Source organism: Phocoena sinus, chromosome X, assembly GCF_008692025.1.
Source record: "Phocoena sinus isolate mPhoSin1 chromosome X, mPhoSin1.pri, whole genome shotgun sequence".
NCBI classification, from domain to species: Eukaryota; Metazoa; Chordata; class Mammalia; order Artiodactyla; family Phocoenidae; genus Phocoena; species Phocoena sinus.
In genome coordinates, this window is record NC_045784.1 from 37031574 (window position 1) to 37059353 (window position 27780).

The window sequence follows — 27780 nt, forward strand, 5'->3', positions numbered from 1 at the left end:
TTTAAAATGAATACAACTTTATTTTTTTTGGCCACACCATGTGGGATCTTAGTTCCCTGACCAGGGCTGTCCCCTGCATTGGGAGCGTGGGAGTCTTAACCACTGGACCGCCAGGGGAAGTCCAAATGAATACAAATTTTAAAAGTTTCTCGGTTAACTGGGAAATACAGTATTAACTTCTAATACAGTAAATATTGATAGATATAACCCATATAAACAAAGGCTTTTGGGGATCCTCAATAATTTTGAATGAAGAGTGTAAAGGAGTCCTGAAAGCCAAAAAAGTTTGAGAGCTTCTGACCAAAGGCATTATTAGGTGGATTTTTCTGTTAACTGCTGCAGAAATTGTACATTTCTGAAAAGCATTCCTGAATGACTTGGAACAGAATTCTTCTTGGGTGAGAACTGTCTTTGTTTAGAAAAGCAAACTAATGGGCCATTGTGGTTTTAGAAAGATAGCAGGGCTGGGGCCACCTGGGAATGAGACAGAGAGGAAGCCAGACTGCTCAGCATAAGAAAAGAATGAGAATCTGGGGTGAGTTTGCTCGGGAGAGGAACAAAGGAGAGGGAAAGTGTCCTCGGTGGGGAAAGGGGAGTGGAGTGAGGGGTAGATGAATGGCTGAGGCTACCTACATTATGTCTTAAACTCTCCAAGTCCTCTGTCAAAGTCTGCTACACATTCACGACAGCCTTGGTGAGTGGCGTTTTGGGGAGATCAAGGAAAAGGGGCTTTATTACATGTTAGGGTTGACAGGGAGTGGAGAGAAAACAAGAGGTGAAGTGTGGGTGATAGAATTCTGAGCAAACCCCGGAAATCAGAACCGGAAGTCACTAGGTAAAATGTACCCTTCACCACCCCACTATCCCATGATTCCCTGTAGATATTGGAAAAGGACACAGGGTTTCCCATCACAGGGGAATTTGAGAACAGTATATTAGAATTTCAAAGAGCTGCATCACTGTAGCTGGTGTCTGCATTAGCAAAGCGCTTGTCAGCTGTTTCCCAGAGGGTTTGGCATTTAACAGCTGAAAAGCTGCCCTCATCCCTTTCTAGGTGCCAGGAGACAGGACTCTTGTAACTCCTCCCCTCCTGGTGAAGACTTAAAAAGCAGGTACAGGTCTCTGGAGATCTTTTTGGATGTAGTCAAGTTGATTTTTCCAAACATGCAATCTCAGCATTTGATTTTATTACTGCTGCCCTCCGGGTTTTGGCAGGCTTACCTAAAAGTTGGCTACTTTTAAATGTTCATTTACTCTATTTACAAAGAAAAAGGTTTCTCTTGCCAGCATGCTTTCGCTCAGATTTGGGGACTCTGTACTTATTTAATATGTTTTAAAAGTCTAATGAGGAGTTAGTGAGCATTTGGAAACTTTGCAGCTTTCAGGATGAAAGCAGCCATCTGTGGTTATGACATCATCTCTGTTAATTACCCCTTTGCAAAAGTCTGCCTGAATGCAGAAGAGGTGGCTGTGTCTATGTGGGTATTTAACGTGATGATTAAAATATATTAATGATAGTTTTCACTTCTCAAGCACCCTACATCTTAGGATATTCTTTAAAAGTGCTTCCACAGGCTTTAATTAGCCCTTATAACTCTACTAGGAAGAAGTAAAACAGCTCCATTTTACAAAAGAGGAAAGTGAAACACAAAGAAGGGTCCTGTTTGGAGGTAGAATAAAGCTGCCTCCTCGCAGCTCAGCACTGAGCTCAATCTTTCTCCTCTGCTTGACCAAGAACTGACATTCACGAGCTTTAAATGAGAAGCACAGATTGGTTCCCATCTTGACACGCTAGACACCTGAGCCAAAACAGAACATTTTAGGTTCATGAGAAATTATTACTTATTATAAGCCACTTCCTAAAGTTATCTAAACAAACAAAAACAAGAAAACCAAAACAAATCAAAGGGACTATACAGCTCAGAAGTTCTGATTCTCAGTTTCCTCTGTAGTTTAACCATTTTGAGTTCTGGGTTATGTATGAAAATGTTCTAGATCAGAAAAGGAAAGCACGATTGCCAATTATTCCACTTTTTATAGGTTGTTTTCATTTTCAATGAAGGAAATATAGGAAAGTTGATAGGAATGCATGGAAGGAAATGCAGAGAAAAATATAAAATTTTCTTCCCACCAAATATATTTAGCTATGTATCTGAAAGGGGCCAAATGAGGAGCATACTTTTAAAAAGCTATTATGAAAAAACTTCAAACACACACAAAAGTAGAGGCACCCCCATGTATTCATCACCCAGTTTCCACATTTATCAACCTTCTGCTATTTTTGTTTCAATTCTCCCTGCCCCTTGTTTTGTGGGAGTATTTCAAAGCAAATCCCAGATATCATATTTCACCATAATTACTTCTGTATTTTTCCTAATGCATAGAATTTAAAAAATAGAACCATAGTACCATTATCACACCCAACAGAAAACCAATTCTTTAATATTATCTAATAATCAATCTGTATTTAGTTTCTACTGATGGTTTCAAAATTGTCTGAAAATTGCATTGACTACTATCTCTCTTTTTTTTTTTGGCCGTGCCACGTGGCTTGCAGGATCTCAGTTCCCCCACCAGGGATCGAACCCAGGCCAAGGCAGTGAAAGACTGGAATCCTAACTATTAAGCCACCAGGGAACTCCCAGTGACTCCCTCTTTAGTCTCTTTTACTTAACAGATCTTCCTTCTTCCCCTTCGTCCCCCATTCCATTCATTTGTTGGGAAAACTGGATCATTTGCCCTGTAGAACTTTCCACAGTGTGTATTTAGCTTATTGTGTCTTTGGAGTCTTTTAACATATTTCTCCATCCTTCACATTTCTTTAAATGGTAGCTAGATCTGGAGGCTTGATTAGCTTCAGGTTCTTTTTTTTTCCCTGCCCCAAACACTTCAATGGTAGTGCTCTGTGCTTTCTATTATGTCAGATCAAGAGGTACCTAATGTCTGGTTGTGCCACCTGGGGGGTATGTTTAAGAACGATCCGTAGGATGCATGATTTCATTGCAATACAGTGATTTCCTCATTCTATCACTTCTGCATTTATTATGTGTGATTCTTTTATAAAGAAAAACTTTCCCTTATCAACTAGTGTATTTGGTTACCCTGAAATACAACCCATAAAGGAAAGGCAAGATAAATGCTTGATTCTTTCCCTTTAGTTATCACCTTTCAGAATAACACCCTAGTAACCTCAAAAGTCTACTGAGGAGTTTTTCAAATATCATTATAAACTCATGGATTTAACAAATATATTTATTTCATTTTACAGTCAATATTCTTATTGGTCCATCTTTGGCCAGTGGAACCACTCAACGTTCCTTCTACTCAAATATCTTTGATGGCTTATCTTCTGAAATAAAAAGACGTTCCAGGATCATGTTGTACTTTGCCTGCCCCAGACCTGGAAACAGACTTTTCTTCAAGGAGCTCTGGTTCCTTTTACTTGGAAATGAAGACACCTACCTTTGATGCAATTTAAAGAGCGATGATTTCAAAAGAGACTCCAAGGAGGTGTACCTTTGGGCAGTGGGCAGCTTTTGTTGAGTGATACGCCAGGAAGGGACCCTGAGCCAGCTCTTCATTTACAGATGAGCAAACAGAGTTATCAGCCACAATCGGAGCTACATAGCCGGGTCAGGAGGGCAAGGCTCTGGGACACCTTCCCCAGGGTGTGACCTTTGACAAGTCAGGCCCTCGCCCTGGCATCCCTTCCAGCCGGATATTCTGCGGCTCCAAGTACGTGACTAACGTTTCAGGCACAGATGCACCCTGGGACTTTCCCGGGCCTCCGTCCCGCCCCGCCGAGCCGGTGAGAGTGGCCCGCGAAGGAGGGGACGGGCGGGGGTTGAGGGCTGGGAGCCGCCCTGGCCCGGCTCCGGAGCCTCAGCGCCCTCTGGCGGCCGCGCCTGGTGGGGTGGGGCTTGGCGGGGGTGGGGCTTAGCGCCCAGCGGCTCCGCCTCTTCGCCCCCGGAGGGGTTGGGGCTGGGCCGGCGGATGCGGGCAGGAGGTGTAGAGGCTTCACGAGGACGTGACCTCAAGGGGAAAGAAACCACTGTGTCACGAGTAGTTGCTAACCGGGGTTAGCGAGCTGAACTAGTTCTCCGAAGCCCGGGGAGGGAGGGATGGAAGGAGGGGCTGCGCCGAAATGTCCAGGCCCAGGGGCTGGGCCTGCAGTTGGGGCGACGTCACTTCACGGGGAGTCCGCGGAATGAAGGCACAGTTTTCTCCGCCCCTCCCTTCCCCTCCCCCCAATTCCAGAAATGAGGCCCTTGAGCCCAGGCAGATCTAACCAGACCGTCGGAGCTGGTTTTCTATTGGAAGGTTGGAAGTGAAAGGAAGTAGGATGGTTTGCTCATAGAGAACAAAGGAGTTAGATGCTGTAGCCACAGAATGGGTTCAGCCAAGGTAGTTTAGGGGTGCCTGGCAAGAAGGGGAGTGACTCCCCTCCCCTTCCCCCTTTCCCCTTCTACTGCCAGCAGCGGGAGTGGCCACGGGGATGCGGATAGATTGTGTCCCTGTCTTACTAGGGTCTCGGAATAACCCAGGGACTGGGAGACAGGAGGACTGGGTCCTAGCTCCACTTCCACTCAACTGTCACCCTGGGGAGCTGGTCACTTAACCTTTGTGGGCCTCAGTTTCCCGACTTGAAGAGTGATGGTCTGGACTAGATTATGGAATAGTTTCAAGTACTGTAAGGCATGGGAAGTGAGGGTATCTGTCCTGAGACCACCGAGTAAGTCAGAGAAGAAGGTGGCGCCAGGGGCCAAGGCTGTCATGTGCCCCAGTCCTCCTTCCATAATCCCCCCCCCCACCTCTGCCCACCAGTTCTCACATGGGCTTCGTTAGCAAACATTTGTGCACCGCTGCCTGAATGCCAAACATAGGCTCAGCCCTGATGTTTGTAGGACCTGGGACAAGAGTACACACAGAGGACCACATACCATATGTCTAAATATTTAAAGGTTATAAATCAAGCCAACAAACTCTTAAGTGAAATGTGTTCTACCCTTCTACCTTGACACATATACCTCCATGAATAACAATCTGGAAGGCCAGGTTCAAGTTTGGAATTCTTGTATTCCCCAGCGTTCTGAGTAGGAATGTAGTGGCACAGAGAGTGGCCCCAGCTCAAGAGCTGTGGTGTGGCTTCCCTCTTTCCTGCCTGCGTCCATCCCACACCACAAGGGCCCTTTCCCGCACACGTCCTCAAGTGCAAACAGATGCCCTTTAAGGGGCCACTTCTCCAGTGTGCACAGTGGTGGTACAGTCTACCCTTGGAGGATGGACTAAGAAAAGCGGGTTCAGAATCTGTTGGGCAGGGTGTCCTGAGGTGCGGTGGCCCAATTCCTGGAAATCCCCGCCCCTTCCCCCAAATAGTTGGAATAATCCTCCCACTTATTAGCCTATGAAATTACCCAGCCCATAAAAACTAACCACCCCATATTTCAAGGCTCTCTCGCCTTCTGAGATGGCCCACACTCTATCTGTGGAGCGTGTTACTTTCTAAATAAATCCACTTTTTACCTATCACTTTGTCTCCGAATTCTTTCGGTGACAAAGAAAGAATCTCAAATTCGCCAGGAACAGTCCCAGGTACCCAGAATCCGGTGGACATCTCCTTGGCACTTTGACTGCTCGTCCTCCATCTTGCCCAGTCTGAGGGTGGTACCCGCCAGGCGTTAAGGGGGTGCAGACTTGGACCAAGCACAGCCCTGGACCATCTAGACACTCCAAAGGGCAGGGCTGATGCCTGTGGGCGAGGAGGGAGGATGCCAAGAGTGGCTCATTTCTTAGAGGAGGTAGTACTTGGGCTAAGCCTGCGGGAAGGTTGGGGTTTCAGCAGGTGGAAAAGTGGGGAAAGAAAGGAGCAAAGGCCTTGAGGATCAGCCATCCAGAGTCGGAATGTCTGTGAATTGTGACCATGGTGTAGAAAGGCTGGAGGCAAATCTGTGTCCTCGGAATATCGCCGTACAACGTAGGGTGCAGCCACCAGCTGTGCAGCCCTTGAGGGGCAGCCTCACCCATCAGAGCAGGATGAGACCCTGCAGCCCATCCCAGGGCAGCTCTGCATAGGGCAAGAGTCCCGACACCCCTCCCCACACCATGCCTCCTTGGTAATCAGCATTTCCTTACCAATTCCAAGTTGGGGAAGCTTAGCTACTCCCCCAGCCGCCCTGATTTGCTCTAAGAGATGAGCCTGGAAAGAAGTTTTCTTTAGGAATTGGTCCATCAGCCTCATTTTGCCTGCCAGCCAGAGGCTGCTGGAGAAGGAACGACCCCTCATCTCCTCTGGAGCAGCCTCTACCAAGGGCGGGAGTTGGTGGATAAGTGCCCCAGCTCCCTGCCCTGCAGGAGAGAGAATTCTGAGATGTGTGCTCTGTCTCGAAGAGCTTGCCAAGGGATTAGGCTCCGCTTGGTCACAGCACCAACTTGTTTGATAACACCATTGATTTCTACCTTCCTCACTCTCCTGCTGGTGCTTCCGCAATTGCTACACAAATCAAGTACTTCCATTCGTATCATTGTCCCAGGACCTGCCTCTGGGGGAATCTGAACTAAGCATAAGTACATTTCATGTTGCAGTTGGGCCGGGGCTTCGTCATCAGTAAATAAAAGCGTGGAATGACGCGATCGCTGACTTCCTTCCCAGGCTCTGCTGGAGTTTACCTCATCCTCCTGCCTCGTATCAAATGGAAACAGGGCACTTTGCTTTGTTTAACTCGGTGCCAGGCTGAACATGCCCTCGAGCGCTGGCCCTGCGGAATGGTCACGTTTCCCTGTGGTGTGTGTGTACATGTGTGCCAGCAGGAGTTGGGAGCAGAGGAACGCAAAGAATCTGGTTTAGTATCCAAGTCCTTCCTGAGGGTGCCCGTCGGAGGCCGCCGAAGTCTGAACCCCTGAACCCGAGGAGGAATTTTGTCTTTTCCTATCATTAGAGGCCCCGTGCTGAGTCCCTGCTGGCTGCCTCCAAACCAGTGCAGCAGGAATTACAAAGAAACACTAGGGGTCCCTCCCTCCCCGCCCCCCACACTGCTGATGGAAGCTTTTCTAGAAGGCCACCTGCAAAGGCAAAGCCTGGCGTCCTGGGCTGCCTCTATATCACGGGCTCACTTAGCTTACTCCTCCTCCCTTTTCCTGCCCCTCTAATCAGCCACCAGCTACATGGAGACAGAGAGCCAGCACTGGTGCTAACTGCCCCGGCAGCCCCCGAGTGGCTGGGGGCCTGCTGTCTTGCTCTCTGGATAACAGGGTCCAGTCTGAAGTTTCTCCTTGGGGGCATGACAGTCAATCGCACTTCCTGTGACAACCCCTCCCTCCTTGCTATTTTTCCCCTTGGGAACTAGGTTTTGATGACGAGGCTGCTTGTTCCCCAGTTGCTGTCAGTGTGACTAGCTGGCCCAGTGAATGGGCCCTTCGTCTCTCCCCCGACAGGCTTCTCATTGCTCCTTACTTCCCACTCGGGAGAAATGTCTGATTTCACAGGCAGAGGCGGTCTTCCTGAGGGAGAGCCTTGGTTTAGAGCCCCAGGCCCACTAGCCTGCAGAAGGCTGAAGGCAAGGTGGACCCAGTAAGCACAGCCCAGGGTTGTAGGTGCCGACAGGCTGCTCTCACAGCCACGTTTCCGTCTGTGGCCTGCTGCAGAGGCTCCATGGGGCCAAGGTTTGGAATGAAGGCTGCAAGGCTGCCCCTGACACGAGCGGTCACAAGGGGAGAGCTGCCTACCGCTCTCACCTGGGCAGGGTGAGCCCGCCCCTGGGGACAGGGACTTCATCTGGGGGGCTCCCTCTGCCCACATCCGTACCCCATCCCCAGTACGGCTTCCTTCCCAGCAGAGGTTATGACAAGTTCAGCCGTATTTTGGCTTTCAAGACCCAAATGGAAGAAAACAAAAATTCCCCAGGGCACAGCAGCCTCAGATGCTCAGCTTCACACCCCGAGACCTCTTTGTGGGATGGGACTCCTGGCCCATCAGCACCGGCACACCGAGGCCGTGACAGCCAGGATGTAGCAGGTTGCCATGGATACCTGGGAGCTTGCTCGAGCAGAGCTGAGGGCCAGACCCTACAGCCAGGCCCCGTGGATCTGCTGGGCCCAGAAGAATGTGAGGGCAGCCGAACTGCTGCCACCACCTTGAGCAGACCCCCTTCATCACTCCCCTAAACCAGGGGTCTCGGGTTGGGGTAGGGGTGCTGAGACATCCCCATTCCTAACCAGCTCCCAGATGCTGCTGCTGGTCTGAGGCCACACTCTGAGTCCTGATGGGTTTGAGAAATCTCAGCCAGCTTCTGAAAATGGCCCACAGACCTGCTGCCTTACGGGGTGGCAAGCATGGCCTTGACCCCAAAGCCGGGACTCTAGGCCTCGTGATAGTGAAAAGCCATCTCCAGTCTGTTTTTGGATCATCCGCCTTCAACCACTCCACAGAGAAAGGAAAGCAGCAGCCTGCGTTTCGGGAAAACGTCATCATTTTAAGCTGTTCTGTCCCTTGCCCACCTCTCCAAGTGATATGACATGTCCTTGTTGAAAATGCTGATAATCCTATTTGGCAGGAAGCAAATTTCTGGCTGCAAATTGCTTGGGGCTGGGGTCGGGGCAGGAGGCGGGGTCTGCGGAAGGTTTAAGGAGAGAAAGGGGCCAGGCAGATGGAGAAGCTGAGGCCTGGGAATAAAGCTGATTGGTGTGTCAGCAAAATCTGTCACTGGCTTTGGTGATTCGAAAGGCAGACACGTTCTCTCATCTTTGTTAATCCTCATCTGATACAGGATTTTCCTGCCATTAAATCTGGAGAAAGAAAAATAGGCACACTCAGACCTGCATAAGCAACTATTTCTCCTCTGCCCCGGCTCACCATCCTCCCTGCCCCCACTTTCCTTCTCTGTCGAATCATTTTTAGCATCTGTGGCTGCTTGACTTGGGAGATGGATGGGCTGGGGGAGCCGAAGGGCACCTTGGAGGAGGAGCGGTATCAGGCAGAGCCCCAGGATGGTAAGCAACATTTGGGGACTATTCACTAACGCTTCTCTGCAGAGGTTTCCTCTCTGTCCATTTCCTTGCTGGGTTGTCAGTGAGTCCGTGTAAGTTGCTGCTGACGAAGGGTTTCCAAACACATCCAAGCTGTCAGTTTGGGGGGAGCATCTGATTGGCTGTTGTCACTGGTTTTTCTTAACCCAGCACCAAGGTGATGGGGAGAAATGCATGCAGAGAAGGGGGAAAGGCAGGGCATTCAGGAGGAAGTGGAGGTATAGAGAGGGGTCTGAGTGACCTGGTTGTCAAGGGACCCCTCCTGGGCACCCGGTGACCTGTGCTCTCTCCCCTTAGGTAGGGATTCCACAGCTGGGTGGTTCTAAGCCACCAGGTGCGTGAAAAGCTGCGGGATGCTGTTCCTGCTGCTGCATGGTGAGTTCCAAGGCCCCCTCCTTCCGTCCCCTAGCAGACACCTGCCAGTGGGTGTGGGGGTTGGGAAGTCAGTAGAAGATGCTAGAACATGCGTGGAAACGACAGGGCTTCTACCCAAGAAATGTGGGCTTCAGGTGGCTTCCATGAAAGCTGTACCTGGACACCAATACTCCTGATTAGGTTTCACTGAATGTGCGATCATGGGGGAGGGTACAGAGAGTTAAAGAAAACAGCAGGTCGGGGCGGCGGGGTGGTGTTTTTGTTTTTCTGTTTGTTTTAAAAACAAAACTCCCGAGCCAAATATATGAAATAAACTCTCGGTGGTTTTCTTATTCTAATTTCAGATATGAATTCATTGATGTAATTACCAAAAACTATAGTGGTTTTCTAATCACATTATTTTAAGCTCAAGAGATACGGGAACATATGTATATGTATAACTGATTCACTTTGTTATAAAGCAGAAACTAACACACCATTGTAAAGCAATTATACTTCAGTAAAGATGTAAAAAAAAAATCCCTTAAAGAAATCATCTTCCTAAAGGAGGAAGACGACATGAAAAATATCATGTTGGAATTATGTGATTATGGATGTTTAGGAATTTTTTCCAAGTTTTTTGGTCCTATTGTTATATGGGTTTTCATATAACAAGAAGACTCATCCCCAATTTTTTCCCACACTCTACAGCTCCAGGTGTTCCAACCCAACAGAGATAGCCCAAGGAGAAATCCCTTGTTAAGTTCTGCAGTAAGCAACTTACACAGACTCTGTTCTTCTGACCCTCAGGTGAATGTATAATTATTTGAGGTTATAACGACCCACATAATAGACCTCTCTATGCCATGCTGGCAGAGAAAATGTTACCAGATAAGTCTAAGAACGGTAGTAATAGAATTTTCTTATTCTTTAATTCCACCTTTTCAAAAAGTAGAACTTGCTGTATTCAAGGAATCAACAGGTACACACTGTACCTTCAGTTCCCTCTAGGGATATCATGAGAGAGATAATTGCATACCCTTTGTCCTTGAGAAACTTACATTCTTTAATGGCCAACTCAATAAGTAAATGAGAAAAAAAAATTGGAACAAGGCTCAGGGAACAGTATGGATAAATAGGACATGACTTCCTAGCTGCAGGAGTCTCCAAAGGATAGAGGTTGACATTTATATAATTACAAACAGTCAGCTCCTTGCCATTTCTCCTACCTAGAAAGGATATGAAGTTTGATTGACTCATTGGGACAGAATGTTTGCTTCGAAGAGCCAACATTATTTTAATTCTGTACCCAAAGCTCTCCCGTTCCTCACAGAAAGCAGACAGTATTCATAGCCTGCATGCTGCCAAACAGGAACTGTCCCTGCTGCAGAGACCCGAAATACAGACAGGCTTCTTGTGACAAATTGGAGAGCTGAGCGGTGACATCATTTGCTAACAATAGATGCACTTAAAATTAATGACTATCTCCACATTCCCTGGCGCTTTCATTTAAAACGCACTCAGCGGCACAGACAATATTACTCTGACTACAAGTCACAAGGATTGCAGACAACGTGTTCCCGAGAAGCAGGCAGGGATAGGACTCTACCACCCCAGCTAGAGAAAAATGACTGAATCAGCCTGACAAAACAAGATCATGGTGGAATCAGAGGTGGCTCATAGCAGCAGGGTAAATCTAGGGCAAAACTGAAACAGAAATTCTCCACAGGAGAGTCTCCTGGAAATGCCTCTCCTCTCCCCCCTCCCCCATGGCAACCCCTTCAGGGTCTTCCTGCTGTCCACAATATCCCACTTCCTTGCCTTGCTTTACAGGGGTCTTCACCCTTGGCTTGCTCTAAACCATGAGTCTTTAATGAGGGCCAGGATTTGGGGCTTATTTGCCTCCTGTCTCTAGAGTCTTACTGTAAGTTCTTTTTTTTTTTTTTTTTTTTACTGTAAGTTCTTAATAAGGGTTTGCTTGTTGAATGGGTGAAGCTGTCCAGATTAGAACCATGACAATACCTGATAAAGGTCTTGCATTAAAAAAAATATATATAAAAAACTCTTCAAATCCAATCATAAGACAACCCAATTTTTAAAAATTGGCAAACATTTTTGAATAGCTGTTTCATCAAGGAAGATATGCAAAATGCTAATAAGCATATGAAAAGATGCTCCACATCAGTAGTCATTGGAGGAATGCAAATCCAAAGCACAATGAGATGCTACCTCACACCCACTAGGATGGCTAGTCAAAACGACCATAGCAATTGTTGGTGAGGATGTGAAGTGACTGGGACTCCCCAGCTGGTGGGAATGCAAAACGGCTCGGCCCCTGTGGAGGACTGTTCAGCAGTTTCTTGGGTCGTTCAACATATATTTACCATATGAGCCAGCAATCCCACTCCTAGATAAATGGGAAATGAAAACACATGTCCACAAAAAGACTTGCGCCCAAGTCCTTAGTCACTATAGGTGACTTTAGTCACTTTAGTCAGCTTTAGTCACGATAGGTGAAAACTGGAAGCAATCCAAATGTCCATCGGCAGGTGACTGAATACGCATATGGCGGCACAGCCGTACGACGGAACACTGCTCAGCAATAATAAGGAATCAGCTGATCTTTGGAGCGACATTGATGAATCTCACAAACACAATGTTGACTGAAAGAACTATTTTATTTCATTTACATGAAGTTCTAGAACAGGCAAGACTATACTTCGGAAACTGTATCCTGGAGCAGAGGATGGGGAGGGGACTGCTGTCAAAGGGGCCTGAGAGGGCTTCCCTGGTGGGAAAGTGGTTGAGAGTCCGCCTGCCGATGCAGGGGACACGGGTTCGTGCCCCGGTCCGGGAAGATCCCCCATGCCGCGGAGCGGCTGGGCCCGTGAGCCATGGCCGCTGAGCCTGCGCATCCGGAGCCTGTGCTCCGCAACGGGAGAGGCCACAACAGTGAGAGGCCCGCGTACCGCAAAAAAAAAAAAAAAAAAAAAAAAGGTGCCTGAGGAAACTTTCTGGATAGTAGGAATATTCTAAATTGTGATTGGGGTGGGAGTTATGTGGGTGTATATGTTTGTTATACTTTCTGAACTACGTACACTTAAAATGGATATGTTTTATCGTAAGTAAATTATACCTGAATCAACTTGACTTAAAAGAAAAAAAGGAAGGTTGTAGGGAGAGAGCAGCTGCACCCCAATGAGAACAAATCCCTCGTTATTGAGGGTCAGGCACTGTGGAGAGCTAGGTAGTAGGTGGGTGAGATTCATCAACGTCATTACATAGATAAGTAGCTCCTTCCTTTTGATTGCCAAGTAGTTTTCCCTTGCCTGGGTGTACTGGTTTGTTTATCCATTACTCTATAGTTGAGCACTTAAGTTGTTTCCAGTTTGGAGCAGTTGTATTTAGACCTGGAGGACTTTCTGGGGCCTAGTGTTCTCCTCCTCAGATGGGACAGCTCTCCACCTCGAGATCCACAGGGCCTGCGAGGCCGTCAGCAGACCACGCCTCTGAAGATCAAATGATTTCTCCACCCGCCCCCCCATGATTCACATTGGCCAGCAAAGCTGCAGTGTGAATCCATGAGCCTTTCTTTTCTGTCACAGAAGATACCTGCATGATGTGAGAAGCAAGTTCTGGGGTCACTGTGAGATGAGAGGCCATGGAATGGTCTCCCTCACTGCATTTCTGCTTCCCTTAGCCCATTTGGTTCTGAAAATCCAGCACTGGGGCTTGGTCTGAGGAGTAATTGGGATAGCATTTACCGAGGGTGGGAGGGGAATGACTTGTAGAGCCAAAGTGGCTGAAGAGAGTTTGCTGAAATCAGAAAATGGACCACATTTTCCCTTGCTATTTTGGCTTCGTGAGGCACAAGTTCTTTGAAAACAATGAGGATGAAGAAACACTTCAAACTCAGCCTGTGGTTGGAAACTCCATGAGTAACTCTTTTCCTAGCAAACCTCAAGGGGCAAAGGCATATACTCGAAACGCTGAGGACCTACGGAGAAATCCCTCAGCTGGTCTGCATTAAGACATCATTCCAAAAAAAATATAATTAAAAAGAGACATCATTGTGTGGGCATCTGAGCCCGGCCATCGCCGCCTGCCTCCCTGCAGCTCGGGGGCTGGCCAGTATATTGGACCAGAATACAAAGGCAGGGACCCATTTCTGGTATTTGCCCCAATTCAGGGACACCTTGTACCTTTTTTGTTGTTGTTTGAAGTAAAATTCACATAACAGAAGATTAACCATTAACCAGTTTAAAGCGTACAATTCGGTGGCATTTAGTACATTCACATCCCAAAAGGAAACCCGGTACCTATTAAGCAGTCACTACTCTGTTCTTTCCGTCAGCCCCAGGCAACCACTAATCCACTTTCTTTCTCCATGGATTTGCCTATTCTGGATACATCATATAAGTGGAATCATATGTGGCCTTGTGTGTCTGGCTGCTTTCCCCTAGCATAATGTTTTTGAGGTTCAGCCACGTTGTAGCATGTGTCAGTACTTCATTCCTTTTTACGGCAGATTAATATTCCACCGTGTAGCTAGACCATGTTTTGTTTATCCATTTACCTGTTGTTGAACATTTGTTGCTTCCATCTTTGGGCTATTGTGAATACTGCCTTATGGACGCTTGCGTACAAGTATTTGTTAGAACACCCACTTTCACCTAGGAGTGGAATTGCTGGGGCATGAGATAACTTTATGTTACATCCTGTAGTGTTTGATACCACACAGACGAATCCCATCTTTATAAAGTTGGTCCACCTAGACCCCTGTTTTTTTTTGGGGGGGATTGGATTTTCTTTTTTTATTTCTTTTATTTTTGGCTGTGTTGGGTCTTCATTGCTGCGCACAGGCTTTCTCTAGTTGTGGCGAGCGGGGGCTACTCTTTGTTTTGGGGCGCAGGCTTCTCATTGCAGTGGCTTCTCTTGTTGTGGAGCACGGGCTCTAGGCATGTGGGCCTCAGTAGTTGCGGCACAGGGGCTCAGTAGCTGTGGCTCATGGGCTCTAGAGTTCAGGCTCAGTAGTTGTGGCACATGGGCTTAGTTGCTCCGAATCATGTGGGATCTTCCGGGAGCAGGGCTTAGAACCTGTGTCCCCTGCGTTGGCAGGCGGATTCTTAACCACTGCACCACCAGGGAAGCCTGATCCTTGGTTTTTGACTTGGGCTATATATTGGAATTCCCTGTGGAACTTTTTAGAGTGCCGATGCCTGCTTCCACACCTGAAGATTCTGATGTAATCTGTCTGGTGAGTTGTGAGTTGGTTAAAAGCTCCTTAGGTGATTCTAATGTGCAGCCCAGGTAGAGAACCATTCTAGATTCTTCCTTTGTAGTTTACTTGTAGTAATAACTTCAGTATTCTGACACTTGGTATTTTGCTTTCCACTCTGGGGCAGATATTCACATGGTCCTTGAAGTACTGGTCCCCTTGGTGAGATTGAATCTTGTGACAACAGTGGCTCATGGAATCTGCTGTTAGCTTGGCCCAATGCTTTCACAGCTGTTTCAAGTATTACAAGTCATTTGTTCCTCATAATTGTCCACCTATTACAGATAAGGAAACTGAGATACAAAAGAAAAAAAAAACAACAAATAAAGCAGTATGAGAGAGCAGGGGGGAAAAGGCAGTGTCATCAGAGTTTACGAGAGATTTAGCGTGAGAGGCCGCACCCTCAGGAGGAGTGTTTCCAGACCAAATGCTCTGGAATGCCCCACATGTGAATCCTGGAGCTATGACAGAGGCAGGCTGAGCGGAGGCCCATCCTGCTGAATTTCTCATCTTCCCCTCCCTACCTCAGGCTGGGAATAAAAGCACTGAAGCCTTTTCAGATTTCCACATGGAGCCTTCCCAAAAATTCTGATGGGAGAAAATAAATTGCCAAGTAACTGCCAATGAGTTTGACTTTCTCTTCTCACAAACTGGGATCTTTATTTTAATTGGTAAATGTTTTTTTGGCCAAGGGATTCCCATGGAACTCAGCTCTGGACAGCCAAGGAGATTTGTCTTTGGAATGATCCCTTCTGATTCCAGGAGAGGCCGCTTTTCATTTGAATTTGGAAAAATTGGGGATGGCCTAAACAATTTTTGATTCCATTTTCTATATTTCCTGCCAATGAATGGCAAAGAGCTTCCTTTTGGTTGAGGGGGTGCTGCCTGGTCTTGAATTTGAGTCGTTTTCTCTTTCAAGGTGAGGAGTTCATGAGATTCTCAGGGAAAGGGGGAGGGGCCAGAAGGAGGAGATGGTACCCAAGGGATTACGGGAACCTGTCTTACTTAGGACGTTGCTCAGGAATCTCACTGCAAAGCCATAGAACCCGCTCCAGGTCACTGAAGATGAGAAAGGGTTTATTCAGGGATGCTAGGTGTTCCCAGGCTTCCTGGTTGGAGGTCCACTGCCCGGAGCAATGCCTAAGTCAGGTAGTGGGGCAGTTCCAGCAAAGACCCCATGGCCACCACCACTGGCGGACACACCTGACCGTTCCCAGGCAACATGCTGGGTGCTGGGTGCCTGAAATTCCACCATGGGAGCCTGGAAGCCAGATGCCCTCTGCCACCATCCTGGCCAGAAAATGGTTTCTGCCTGACGCCTACTTCTGACAGGCAAAGCTAGGTCACATGCCTGGGCCCTAACTGCAAGGGAAGTTGAGAAAAGAGAGTTTCTGGCTTCTGTGTTGAGGAGGCGGGACTTATAATGTAGGAAATTCCCTAAATGTATGAACAGTACTTAAAAGGAGCTGGGTAGCCGGAAAAGGCATCAAATGTCCACTACAAGCAGAGACGGTGTGGTTGTAAGGAACAGAAATCCACTGGTCTGCCCAGATGTTTTGAGTGGGTTTCTGAAATGGAAGCAGGGAAATGTCACAGAAATAGCTATAGCAGGGCCTTATGGGAACTAAAGGGAGCTTTCCACTGTCCCTTATCTCCTTTTCTGTGATTCTCATGGCCAATCTACTCCTCTCTCTGCACACCAGTTTCCTTACCTTGCCTTTGGCTCCCACTCCCTGATGACTTTGACCTGTACATGGCTTTGGTACAAACCCCAGCCCCAATGCTATATAGCAGTTGGTGCTCACATGATCTCGCTGCCTGTTCCATGTTCACAGGGAAGGAACGAACCTGATTGGCTCTGCTTAGGTCAAATGTTCACCTGGGCTTCCCTGGTGGCGCAGTGGTTGAGAGTCCGCCTGCCGATGCAGGGGACACGGGTTCGTGCCCCGGTCTGGGAAGATCCCACATGCCGCGGAGCGGCTGGGCCCGTGAGCCATGGCCGCTGGGCTTGCGCGTCCAGAGCCTGCGCTCCGCAACAGGAGAGGCCACAACAGTGAGAGGCCCGCGTACCGCAAAAAAAAAAAAAAAAAAAAGTTCACCTGCAGTCCCAACAGCTGTGGCTTGGAGGAGGCTGCAGAGAAATATGGGGTTTTGAGTGGGGTATTTTTTCTTAGACGTGGTGCTTGGCAACAGCTGCTGTCCAACTGTGGAAAATGAGAGCCAGAAGGGCCCTCCAAGGTCAGAAGTGCAGGCTCTTCAGTTCACAGTTAAAGAAACAGAAGCTCAGAAAGGCTAGGGTTGGGGGGTGGGGGATAGTACAGTACAGTGGAAAGACAAAAATCAAAGGTTGATGGTGTTTAACCACCCTGAACCTGAGTTTCCTCTTTTTGTGAGTAGAAGAGAAGAATACTTACATTGCAGGGTTGTCATTAAATGGAATAATATATATAGCAAGCTTTGGCCCGAGCAAATACTTATTAAAAGTTGGTTGTTATAAGAGCAAAAGAAACCCATAAACTGTGGTTAATTTGAATAGCATTAGACATGCTTATATCACCTGGACAACATATGGTACCATACTTCCCAAACTCTGCCCTGTGCATATTTGCTGTCTTTGGGCGTGGAATACGTCTGCAGGCCATGTTCTGTTGAGCTCCCAGAGCCACTTCAAGCAGCTCTGTTCTGGGACTGCATGTACATGTAATCGTATAGTATGTACTCTTATGTCAGCTCTCTTTTGCTCACTGTAATGTTTTTGTTGTGTCAATAGTTTGTTCCTTTTTATTGCTGAGTGGTATTCCACTGTATGGCTATATTGTAATTTATTTCTCTGCTGTTGAGTAATTTCCTGTTTTGGTCTATTCTGAATAAGCCCCAGTGAACTTTCTTGTACAGTCTTTATGTGGACATTTTTTTTTCATTTCTCTTGGGTAAATACCTAGGAATGGAATTGCTGAATCATAGTCATATGTTTAGCTTTAATAGATACTGTCAAAGTTTCCCAAAGTTATTGAACTATTTTCCACTCACATCAACAATGTAAGAGAATCCCGTTGTTCTACATCCTCACCAGTATTTAGGGTTGTCAGCCATTCTAGTGAGTGTGTAGGGAAATCTCACTGTAGTTTTAATTTGCACTTCCCAAATGGCTAATGATGTAGAGCACCTTCTCTTGTGCTTAATGGCTACTTAACATATTCTTTTGTAAAGTGTTCAGGTCTTCTACTCATTTTTATTTAGTTTGTCTTTTCATTATTCTTCATTTGTAGGAGTAGTTTTTATATTCTGTATACAAGTCACACACACATACAGGCACACACACAAATGATATCTTTTTTAAAAAATAGCTTTATTGAAATATAATTGGCATATAACAAATTAAACATATTTAAAGTGTTCCCTCATGAAACCATCAGCACAATTGAGATAATGAACATATCCCACATCCATCACCCCCAAAGTTCATGCCCCTTTATAATCCTTCCCTTCTGCCCCTCCCTGCCCCCCCCATCCATCCCCAGGCAACCACTGATCTTTCTGTTACTATAGACTAATTTGCAGTTTCTAGAATTTTTTGTAAATGGAATCATACAGTATGTGCTCTTTTTTGTCTGGCTTCTTTCACTCAGCAGAATTATCTTGAGAGTCATCCATGTTATATGTATCAATAATCCATTCCTTTTTATCACTGAGTAGTATTCCATTGTATGCATATATCATAATTTGTTTACCCATTCAACTCTTTTTAAAAAAAATATATCTTAGAAGTCTTTCCATGTTATACAAATAGATCCATCTCCTTTTTATTTATTTATTTATACATTTATTTATTTATTTATTTTTGGCTGCGTTGGGTCTTCGTTGCTGTGCGCGGGCTTCTCATTGCGGTGGCTTCTCTTGTTGTGGAGCACGGGCTCTAGGCATTCAGGCTTCAGTAGTTGTGGCTCACGGGCTCTAGAGCGCAGGCTCAGTAGTTGTGGCTCACGGGCTTAGTTGCTCCACGGCATGTGGGATCTTCCCGGACCACGGATCGAACCTGTGTCTCCTGCATTGGCAGGCAGATTGTTAACCACTGCCCCACCAGGGAAGTCCCCCCATTCAACTCTTGATGGGTGTTGGTGTTATTTCCAGTTTTGGGTTATTATGAATAAAGCTGCTGTGAACATTCATGCCCAAGCCTTTTGTATGGACGTGTGCTTTTATTTCCCTACAAGTAGAATGGGTCAATCATAAGACAGGTGTATGATTAACTTTTAAAGAAACTGCCACATTGTTTCCAACATGGTTGCACCATTTGACATTCCTACCAGCAGTGTAAGAGAGTTCCAGTTATTCTATATGCTCTCCAACACTTGGTGTGGTCAGTCTTTCTAATTTTAGTCATTCTAATAGGTGACTATTTTAATTTGCATTTCCCTAACAACTAATAATGTTGACCGTCTTTTCATGTGTTTATTTGTCTCCTGTATATCTTTTTTGGTAAAGTGTTTCTTCTAATATTTTGCCCATTTATTAATTGGGTGATTTATTTATTTATAGTTTATTATTTAATAATATTATCAAATAAGTTTATTTATAAAATTATATTTATTTGAATATTATTATTTAATAAATTATTTATAATTTGTTGCCTGTTTTCTTATTATTGAGTTTTGAGAGTTCTTTATAAATTTTGAATACAAGTCATTTATGAGATATATACAGAGAAAATGTACAGATATTTTCTCACAGTCTGTGGCTTGTTTTTTCATTCTCTCAAGTGTCTCTCAAAGATGAGAACTTTTAAATTTTGATGAATCTAATTTATTACTTTTTTCCTTTATGGTTAATGCTTTTTTTTTTTTCCCTAAGAAATCTTTGCCTACTGCTAGGTCACAAAGATATTCTCCTGTGTTATCTTCAAGAAGCTTTATAGTTTTAGCTTTTACATTTAGGTCTTTGGTCCATTTAACATGAGTTTTTGTGTATGCTGTGAGGTAGGGGTTGAGATTCTTTTTTATTTTCTAGGGATTGCAATATGCATCTTTAATTTATCATGGTCTACTTTTCTTCCCCCATGGAAAAACCCTCTTGTGTATTTGATTAAACAAAAATAAAATAAGCTACATAGGAACAATTTTAAAGTCCAAAGAGACACCAACTTTGTCTGAAGGCTGCAGTAGCTGATGGAGCATCTCCTTGCTACCTTTCCCAGCCTTCTCTGTGGACTACAGCGATACATTCAGAAGCTTGTTAGCTAACACAGGAGTTTTTGAACACTTTCCCATTGTTTCTTCACCTGCTCATTGTCTGTCATGCCTGAGGCCTGCAGTATATCATTTAAGATTTAAAAGTAAAAATCCGGGGGTGGGGGGAACCCACCCCAAACAAAAACCCACCTTAAAGGTTTGGGGAAAAGCCTTTGCTTCCCCATTCTCCACTTAATTGACAAGATCCACACCACCGCTGCAATGCCCATTCTTAAAAGCATCAAGAGGCAGTCAGCACCCAGATGGGCTTGCGGCATGGTTTCTGTGGCCCACGCAGTTATGCTGGTGGTGCATATCCCTTACATCAAGTCTGTATCGTGGTCTACTTTGAATTAGTCCTATACAGTTTCATGTGTAACACGAGATCCTTATGAGTACAATTTAGTTTACCCTTCTTCTCATTCTTTATGCTATTGTCATATTTTTCATTTACATATGTTATAAATTCCACAACACATTGTTATTTTTGCTTTCAACAGTCACTTGTCTGTTAAGTAATGAAGGTCTTTTATATTTAGTGGCATATTTGCCATTTCCATTGCTCTTCATTCCTTCCTGTAGATCTGACTTTCATCTAGTGTCATTTTCCTTCTAGCTAAACAATGTCTTCACCTCTTGTTGTGCAGAAGATCTGATGGAGATGCATTTTCTCAGATTTTGTTAACCTGAAAGCATCTCTATTGTACTTCATTTCTGAAGATACTTCCATTGGATATAGAATTCTGGGTTGCCAGATTTTGCTTTTGTTTCAGCAGCTTATAAGACATAATTCTATTGTCTTATGCCCTCCACTGTTTCTGATACGAAATCAGTTATCACTTTTTTTTTTTTTTTTGCGGTACGCGGGCCTCTCACTGTTGTGGCCTCTCCCGTTGCGGAGCACAGGCTCCGGACGCGCAGGCTCAGCGGCCACGGCTCGTGGGCCCAGCCGCTCCGCGGCATGTGGGATCCTCCCAGACCGGGGCACGAACCCGTGTCCCCTGCATCGGCAGGCGGACTCTCAACCACTGCGCCACCAGGGAAGCCCCGAGTCATCACTTTTTAATTGACGTTTACTCTATGTAACGTGTCTTTTTTCTTTGGATGCCTTAAAGAATTTTCTTTCTACTTTAGTTTTCAGCAGTTTGTGATGTGCCTAGATAATATGTGTGTGTGTGCGCGTGTGTGATATTAGTTGGGGTTTGCTGAGCTTTGTGTTTTTAATCAAATTTTGGAAATTGTCTTCAATTATTTTTTTGCCATATTCTCTTTTCTCCTCTGGGGCTCCAAATACATGCATGTTAGTCTAATTGCTTGATATTGTCCCATAGGTCATTGAAGCTCTGATCATATTTTTTCCAATCTTTTTTCTTCCTGAGCTTCATTTTGGGTAATTTCTATTGACTTCTTTCAAATTCATGAATATTTATTCCGTTGTGTCTAGTCTGCTGTTTTTCTTATTCAATGATTTTTTAAAAAAATTTCAGACATGGTATTATTTTAGTACTAAGATTTCTACTTGGTTCATATTCACAGTTTCCATGCCTTTTTTTTTAATTGACCCATACTTCTAAAATTCACATTCCCCACGTCCTCGTGCATTATATCCATCTTTTCCTATAAATTCCTAAACATAATTATAATAAATCCTTGTTTTGTAATTCTAACATCTGGGCTGTCACTGTGTCTACTTCTGTTAACTATTTGTTTTCCTCTTGAGCAATGTCGTGTTTTGCTTCTTCTTCACATATCTAGTATTATTTGATTGTATAGCAGATATTGTGGTTATAGAAACTCTAGATCCTCTTATCTTCCTTTGAAGAGTGTTGAATTTCCTTCTGGCCTTCAGCTAAACTACTGGCAGATCCCCTTGATACAGGGGAAGCTTGGTTTCAGTCTTTGTTAGGGAAGGCCTAGTTCCGTTTTACCCTTTGCCCTGGGAAATGGTCTTTATTCCTGAGGTGTGGCCCTCCGGGGGTCGAGGTGTTTTATAAGAGCTTCTAACTAGGTGGACTTTGAACTCTTAATCTGCTTCCCATTACTGGGAAATTGCTGAAATCTCTGTTTAGTTCTTTTGGAGTTCTGTTCTTGGCTTCTTGGACTCACTCCATATACATGCACTTTAGGACTCAAACAAGGATCTAAGCAGAGCTTGTGTGCAAATTTTGTGGCTCCCTCTTTCCTATGGTTTCCCTCCTCAATTTCCAGCCACTGTTGCTGCTATACACTCTGACCTCTAATTTCTCAGCCCAGTAAGACTCTTGCTTTCTGCTTGAGCTCTACTGCCCATGTGCAGTGTGGACTTGAAAATGCCCTCAGAGGAAAAGCCAGTTAAATGTGCCTCTCACTTAGTTTGCTTCTTTTAATTTAAGGGTCGTATCTACTCTGGTGGCCTGTTTAGGTTTCTCTCCAGTGCCTTCAAGTGATTTTTTTTTTTAAGTGATTTTAAAAAAAAATTTAAGTACAGTTGATTTACAGTGTTGTGTTCAAATGATTTTTTAAAAGTATCTTTCCAGAGTTGACACTAGCAATCAGCAGAAATGTTAGTCTGATCAAGCTACTCTGCCATTATTGCAAGCAGAACTCACCCAAATATGTTATTATTCTTTAATTTAATTAATTAATTAATTGGCGGCGCCTCATAGCATGGGGGATCTTAGTTCACCGACCAGGGATTGAACTCGCGCCCCCTGCAGTGGAAGTGCAGAGTCTTAATCACTGGACCGTCAGGGAAGTCCCTATGTTATTATTTTTTTAAATTTTGTTTTGGGGACTTTCCTGGTGGCGCAGTGGTTAAGGATCCGCCTGCCAGTGCAGGGGTCACGGGTTCGAGCCCTGGTCCGGGAAGATCCCACGTGCTGCGGAGCAACTAAGCCGGTGTGCCATAACTACTGAGCCTGTGCTCTAGAGCCTGCATGCCACAACTGCTGAAGCCCGCGCGCCTAGAGCCCGTGCTCCGCAACGAGAAGCCACCGCAATGAGAAGCCCGTGCACAGCAACAAAGACCCAACACAGGCATAAATAAATAAAAATTTTGCTTTGGTGCCCTGTTTTTCTGGCTCACTAGGCATATACTCAGTCTTCATATTGGGTAAACCAATACTGGAGTTTGGTTGTCTGTTCTGAGAATTTACTTGATTTAATTTAAATTTCACTAAATAGTCCAGTAAATTAGTTATTGTTCCTAATGGCTATCAAAGTTTCAGAGGCTGAAAATAGGTCTCTAAGAGTGACATCTTGAGTGTTTAAAGTTAAAAAAAAAACCCACTTTAATCTATTTTGTGAAATAGGTAATACATTCACATGGCTCAAAATGTACAAGGTAAAAAGATATACAATAAAAAGCTTCACCCCCACCCCTCTTGCATGTATTAAAAAAAAAACAACTGGCAGCCAAAGAGCCCAAACTTTGATCTCTTGCGTTATGCAAGCAAATTGGTTGTATCCTGTCTGTCATAATCCCATGAATTCCTTAACAAAGTTTTAAAAATAAATGACATCCCCCAGCAGGGATTGTTACAGAGGAAGGCGTCAATTCTATTTAATTCTGCAAATACTTACTGAGCCATACAGTGTGCCTGGAACAATATTAGCTATTGTGGAGCAGAAACATGAGTCATATGGTTGAGAGTGTGCACTTCCCTTAATTAGAAAGGAGAAGAGAGTAGAATGAAGGACTATTTGTAAGGAAATCTGATGCCTCTGCTTGACCCAGTTGGAAGAGTTAATAGAATAAGGTTCTGCCTCTGTCCAGCTGATGCCTGGAGTTAAGGTTACATTCTTGGCCCTGTCTCTCTAACAGGGTGTCTGTCTGTCCCGCCCAGCAGCTGCCCCGTTTACAGCCAAGCCCAGCACAGGGTCCAAGAACCTTGCTGGAAGCTTGGTGTCTAGTTCACAGTTCTTAGGGAGAGGGAAAAGCTAAGTCTCTGGAATATCAGAATTTTGAACTAGCTACAGTTTACAACTGAAGGGTTCCTCAAAGGGCTGAGTGTTCTCCAGCCAAGTCTGAAAGGGCTGAATCCCCTTCCTAGAAACTGAGAAAAACATGAGTGTCCATAACAGATGTACTGAAAAGACATTGGAAGCTGAGCAAACCTACAGAGGCAGCAGCGAGCACGTCTATTGATACATACTCCTTGTGTGGCCACACCTTCAGGTTCCCACCAGGGCTTGGATAGGCAAGGCGGCATAACGTGTATACAGTGGGAGGGACTGCACGGTAGCCAGGGTGTTGGCCGGAATTTGGGAGTACTGTCGAGGACAGGTAGAAATTATGAATAGCAGTGGTCAGGTTTTACATCTGGGCACCTTTGCTCCTCTGCAGGAATTTCAGATGGAGCACATTCCACCTGCCAGCTGCTCCTGGCCAGAAAATAAAACTTGTGCCTCTTCCATCCTGCCTTTTCCATTGGAACTGAAGATGGGGCTTGGGACTTCTGGCTACCATACAGAAGCAGGCCATGCCATTCTGCTTTCCTGCAGGTGGCAAGCCACCTGGAGGGCTTTGGAAGGCTTTATCTGATCCTCCATTCAAATGCTCAGAACAAAATTAATTTATAAGCACCAGTCCTTCCCCTGAGGATGGAAAAAAGGCTCTAGAGAGTGAAGACTGGTGACTGGAATTAACCACACAGTGTCCACAAGCAATTTTTGAGATGTGTAAGAAGGTCATCGATAGTTTATTTAGTATGCTGTCCTTATGGCTTAATTATAGTGACTGTTAAAGAAAAAAAAAAGATTGATAGGCTTTACTTTCATTCCCAACCTGTTTCCTAATTCTCCCTTCTTAATGAGGCTTAATTTGCTCAGTGGGGGTTTTCAAAAATTGAATTATTATTTTTAAAAAAAATTTATTTAATTAATTTATTTTTGGCTGTGCTGGGCCTTCGTTGCTGCGCGCGGGCTTTCTCTAGCTGTGATGAGCGGGGGCTACTCTTTGTTGAGATGCGCAGGCTTCTCATTGCGGTGGCTTCTCTTGTTGCAGAGCACGGGGTCTAGGGTGCGCGGGCTTCAGTAGTTGTGGCACACAGGCTCAGTAGTTGTGGCTCGCAGGCTCAGTAGTTGTGGCACACAGGCTTAGTTGCTGCACAGCATGTGGGATCTTCCCGGACCAGGGCTCGAACCCGTGTCTCTTGCATTGGCAGGTGGATTCTTAACCACTGCAACCACCAGGGAAGCCCTCAAAAATTGAATTCTTACGGTGGGAGGGAATAGAGCAGCACCAATAGAAATATAATGCAAGCCACACATGTTTAAATTCTCTAAGCAGCCCAATAAAAAAGGTGAAAAGAAACTATCGACATTGATTTTAATATTTTCGCTAACCCAATATATCTAAAATATCATTTCAACATGTAAGCAATATAAAAATTATTGATGAGATAGTTTACCTTCTTTTGGTACTAAGTCTTTGGGATCTGCTGTGTATTTTACTCTGCGAGCACACCTCAGTTCAGGCTACTCACATTTCAAATGCTCAACAGCCCCATGTGCATGGGGGCTAGGTACTAGGCAGCACAAGGCTAGAGCGTAGGCCACAGTGATGCCCTCCAGGTCCCTCTATGCATGCAGACAACAAGCCCTCTAGGTCGCGGTCTAGGAGAGCACAAGCCATGATACAGGTGGTGGGAAGCGGGATTTAGGATTGGGTCAGGTGCCTGGATTCCAGCTGAGTTTTGCTGATGAACAGAACTTGAGAGCAAAGGCGAAGGGCGTGATGGGTGGGGAAACCTGAGTAAGGTGTGGGAGGCGGAACGAGGCCCTTTGGAGGACAGGGCTCTGCGGGACGTTTGAGAACTTGGTGGATGGCCGCATCCTGCCACGCTTACGGGTAGGATTGGACCTGGGGCGATGCTGTGGCTGACAGTTGTTCCTTTTTTGTCTTTTCTCCTCCCTCCCCTCTCCCCCGCCCCCGCCAGCGGTGGTCCTCGGCCTGCCCAGCGCCCGGGCCGCCGAGGACGCCTGCGCGAGCGCCTGCCCGGCCGCCTGCGTCTGCAGCAGCGTGGAGCGCGGCTGCTCGGTGCGCTGCGACCGCGCGGGCCTCTTGCGGGTGCCGGCCGAGTTCCCGTGCGAGGCGGCCTCCATCGACCTGGACCGCAATGGCCTGCGCTTCCTGGGCGAGCGGGCCTTTGGCACGCTGCCGTCGCTGCGCCGCCTGTCGCTGCGCCACAACAACCTGTCCTTCATCACGCCTGGCGCCTTCAAGGGCCTGCCGCGCCTGGCCGAGCTGCGCCTGGCGCACAACGGCGATCTGCGCTACCTGCATGCGCACACCTTCGCCGCACTCGGCCGCCTGCGGCGCCTTGACCTGGCCGCCTGCCGCCTCTTCAGCGTGCCCGAGCGCCTCCTGGCCGAGCTGCCCGCCCTGCGCGAGCTCGCCGCCTTCGACAACCTGTTCCGCCGCGTCCCCGGCGCTCTGCGCGGCCTAGCCAACTTGACGCATGCGTACCTGGAGCGCAGCCGCATCGAGGCCGTGGCCTCCAGCTCGCTGCTGGGTCTGCACCGCCTGCGGTCGCTCAACCTGCAGGCCAACCGCGTCCGCGCCGTGCACGGCGGCGCCTTCCGCGACTGCAGCGCCCTGGAGCATCTGCTGCTCAACGACAACCTGCTGGCCGCGCTGCCGGCCGACGCCTTCCTCGGCCTCCGCCGCCTGCGCACGCTCAACCTGGGCGGCAACGCGCTGGGCCGCGTGGCGCACGCCTGGTTCGCCGAGCTGGCTGAGCTCGAGCTGCTCTACTTGGACCGCAACCGCATTGCCTTCGTGGAAGAGGGCGCCTTCCAGAACCTCTCGGGCCTCCTGGCCCTGCATCTCAACGGCAACCATCTCACCGTGCTCGCCTGGGCAGCCTTCCAGCCCGGCTTCTTCCTGGGCCGACTCTTCCTCTTCCGCAACCCATGGCGCTGCGACTGTCGTCTGGAGTGGCTGCGGGACTGGATGGAGAGCTTTGGGCGCGCCGCCGACGTGCCGTGCGCCTCCCCGGGCTCCGTGGCCGGCCTGGACCTCCGCCAGGTGGCCTTTGGGCGTTCCGCCGACGGCCTCTGTGTGGACCCCGAGGAGCTGAACTTCACCGCGTCCAGTCCAGGTCCGTCCCCAGAGCCAGCGGCCACCACAGTGAGCAGGTTCAGCAGCCTCCTCTCCAAGCTGCTGGCCCCGAGGGCCCCGGTGGCGGAGGCGGCCAATACCACTGAGGGGCCGGTCAACGCCTCGCTGTCTGACAGCCTTCCCTCCCGGGGGGTGGGCAGCTCGGGCCACAAGACACCGTTTCTCCTGGGCTCTGGTCTTCTGCTCAGCGTGGCCCAGCACGTGGTGTTTGTACTCCAGATGGACTGACTGTGCCACACTGGAGTGGCCCAGATTGCCTTGCCAGGCAAGGGAGTTTAGTTAACTGGGCTTGATGGTGGTTGGTGTGGGGAGAGGGGAACAGGATGGGGGCAGGGGTGAAAATTACAGCGGAAGGTAGAAGGAACAGTTTGCCTCCAGAGATGGCCCTGGGAAGAGGAGGACCCTGGGAAATGCCATGTGTGGGAGGGGGGAGATTATGGATTTCTGCTCCTGTCACATGGGCATAATTGGAAAAGAAGCAAGAAGGAACATGTGCCTTCTGGTGAGAAGACTAGGAATTGGAAGTTTCTAGGGCTACAGGGCCCCACTCCCATCCCTTCCCCCCATCTTCCAGGAAACTGGGCCTGCATGCCTGAATTAGAGTTAATCCATTGGCTAAGTACTAAAAACCGTGCCAGTTCTCCTGGTGGGGCAACCATTAAGCCCAATCCCTGGAGCTTCCCTGGTGGCGCAGTGGTTATGAATCTGCCTGCCAGTGCAGGGGACACGGGTTCGATCCCTGGTCCGGGAAGATCCCACATGCTGCGGAGCAACTAAGCCTGTGCCACAACTACTGA

At 47.0% G+C, this 27780-nt stretch overlaps 1 protein-coding gene across 1 annotated transcript; it reads left to right on the top strand.

Moving 5' to 3' along the window:
- The first annotated feature begins 8017 nt into the window (after window positions 1-8017).
- NYX (nyctalopin) lies at window positions 8018-27211 on the top strand. Its single transcript, XM_032618891.1, has 3 exons — window positions 8018-8101; window positions 24364-24411; window positions 25799-27211. Exons 1-3 carry the CDS (start codon window positions 8018-8020, stop codon window positions 27209-27211), a joined length of 1545 nt encoding a protein of 514 aa, XP_032474782.1.
- The last annotated feature ends 569 nt before the right edge of the window (window positions 27212-27780 follow it).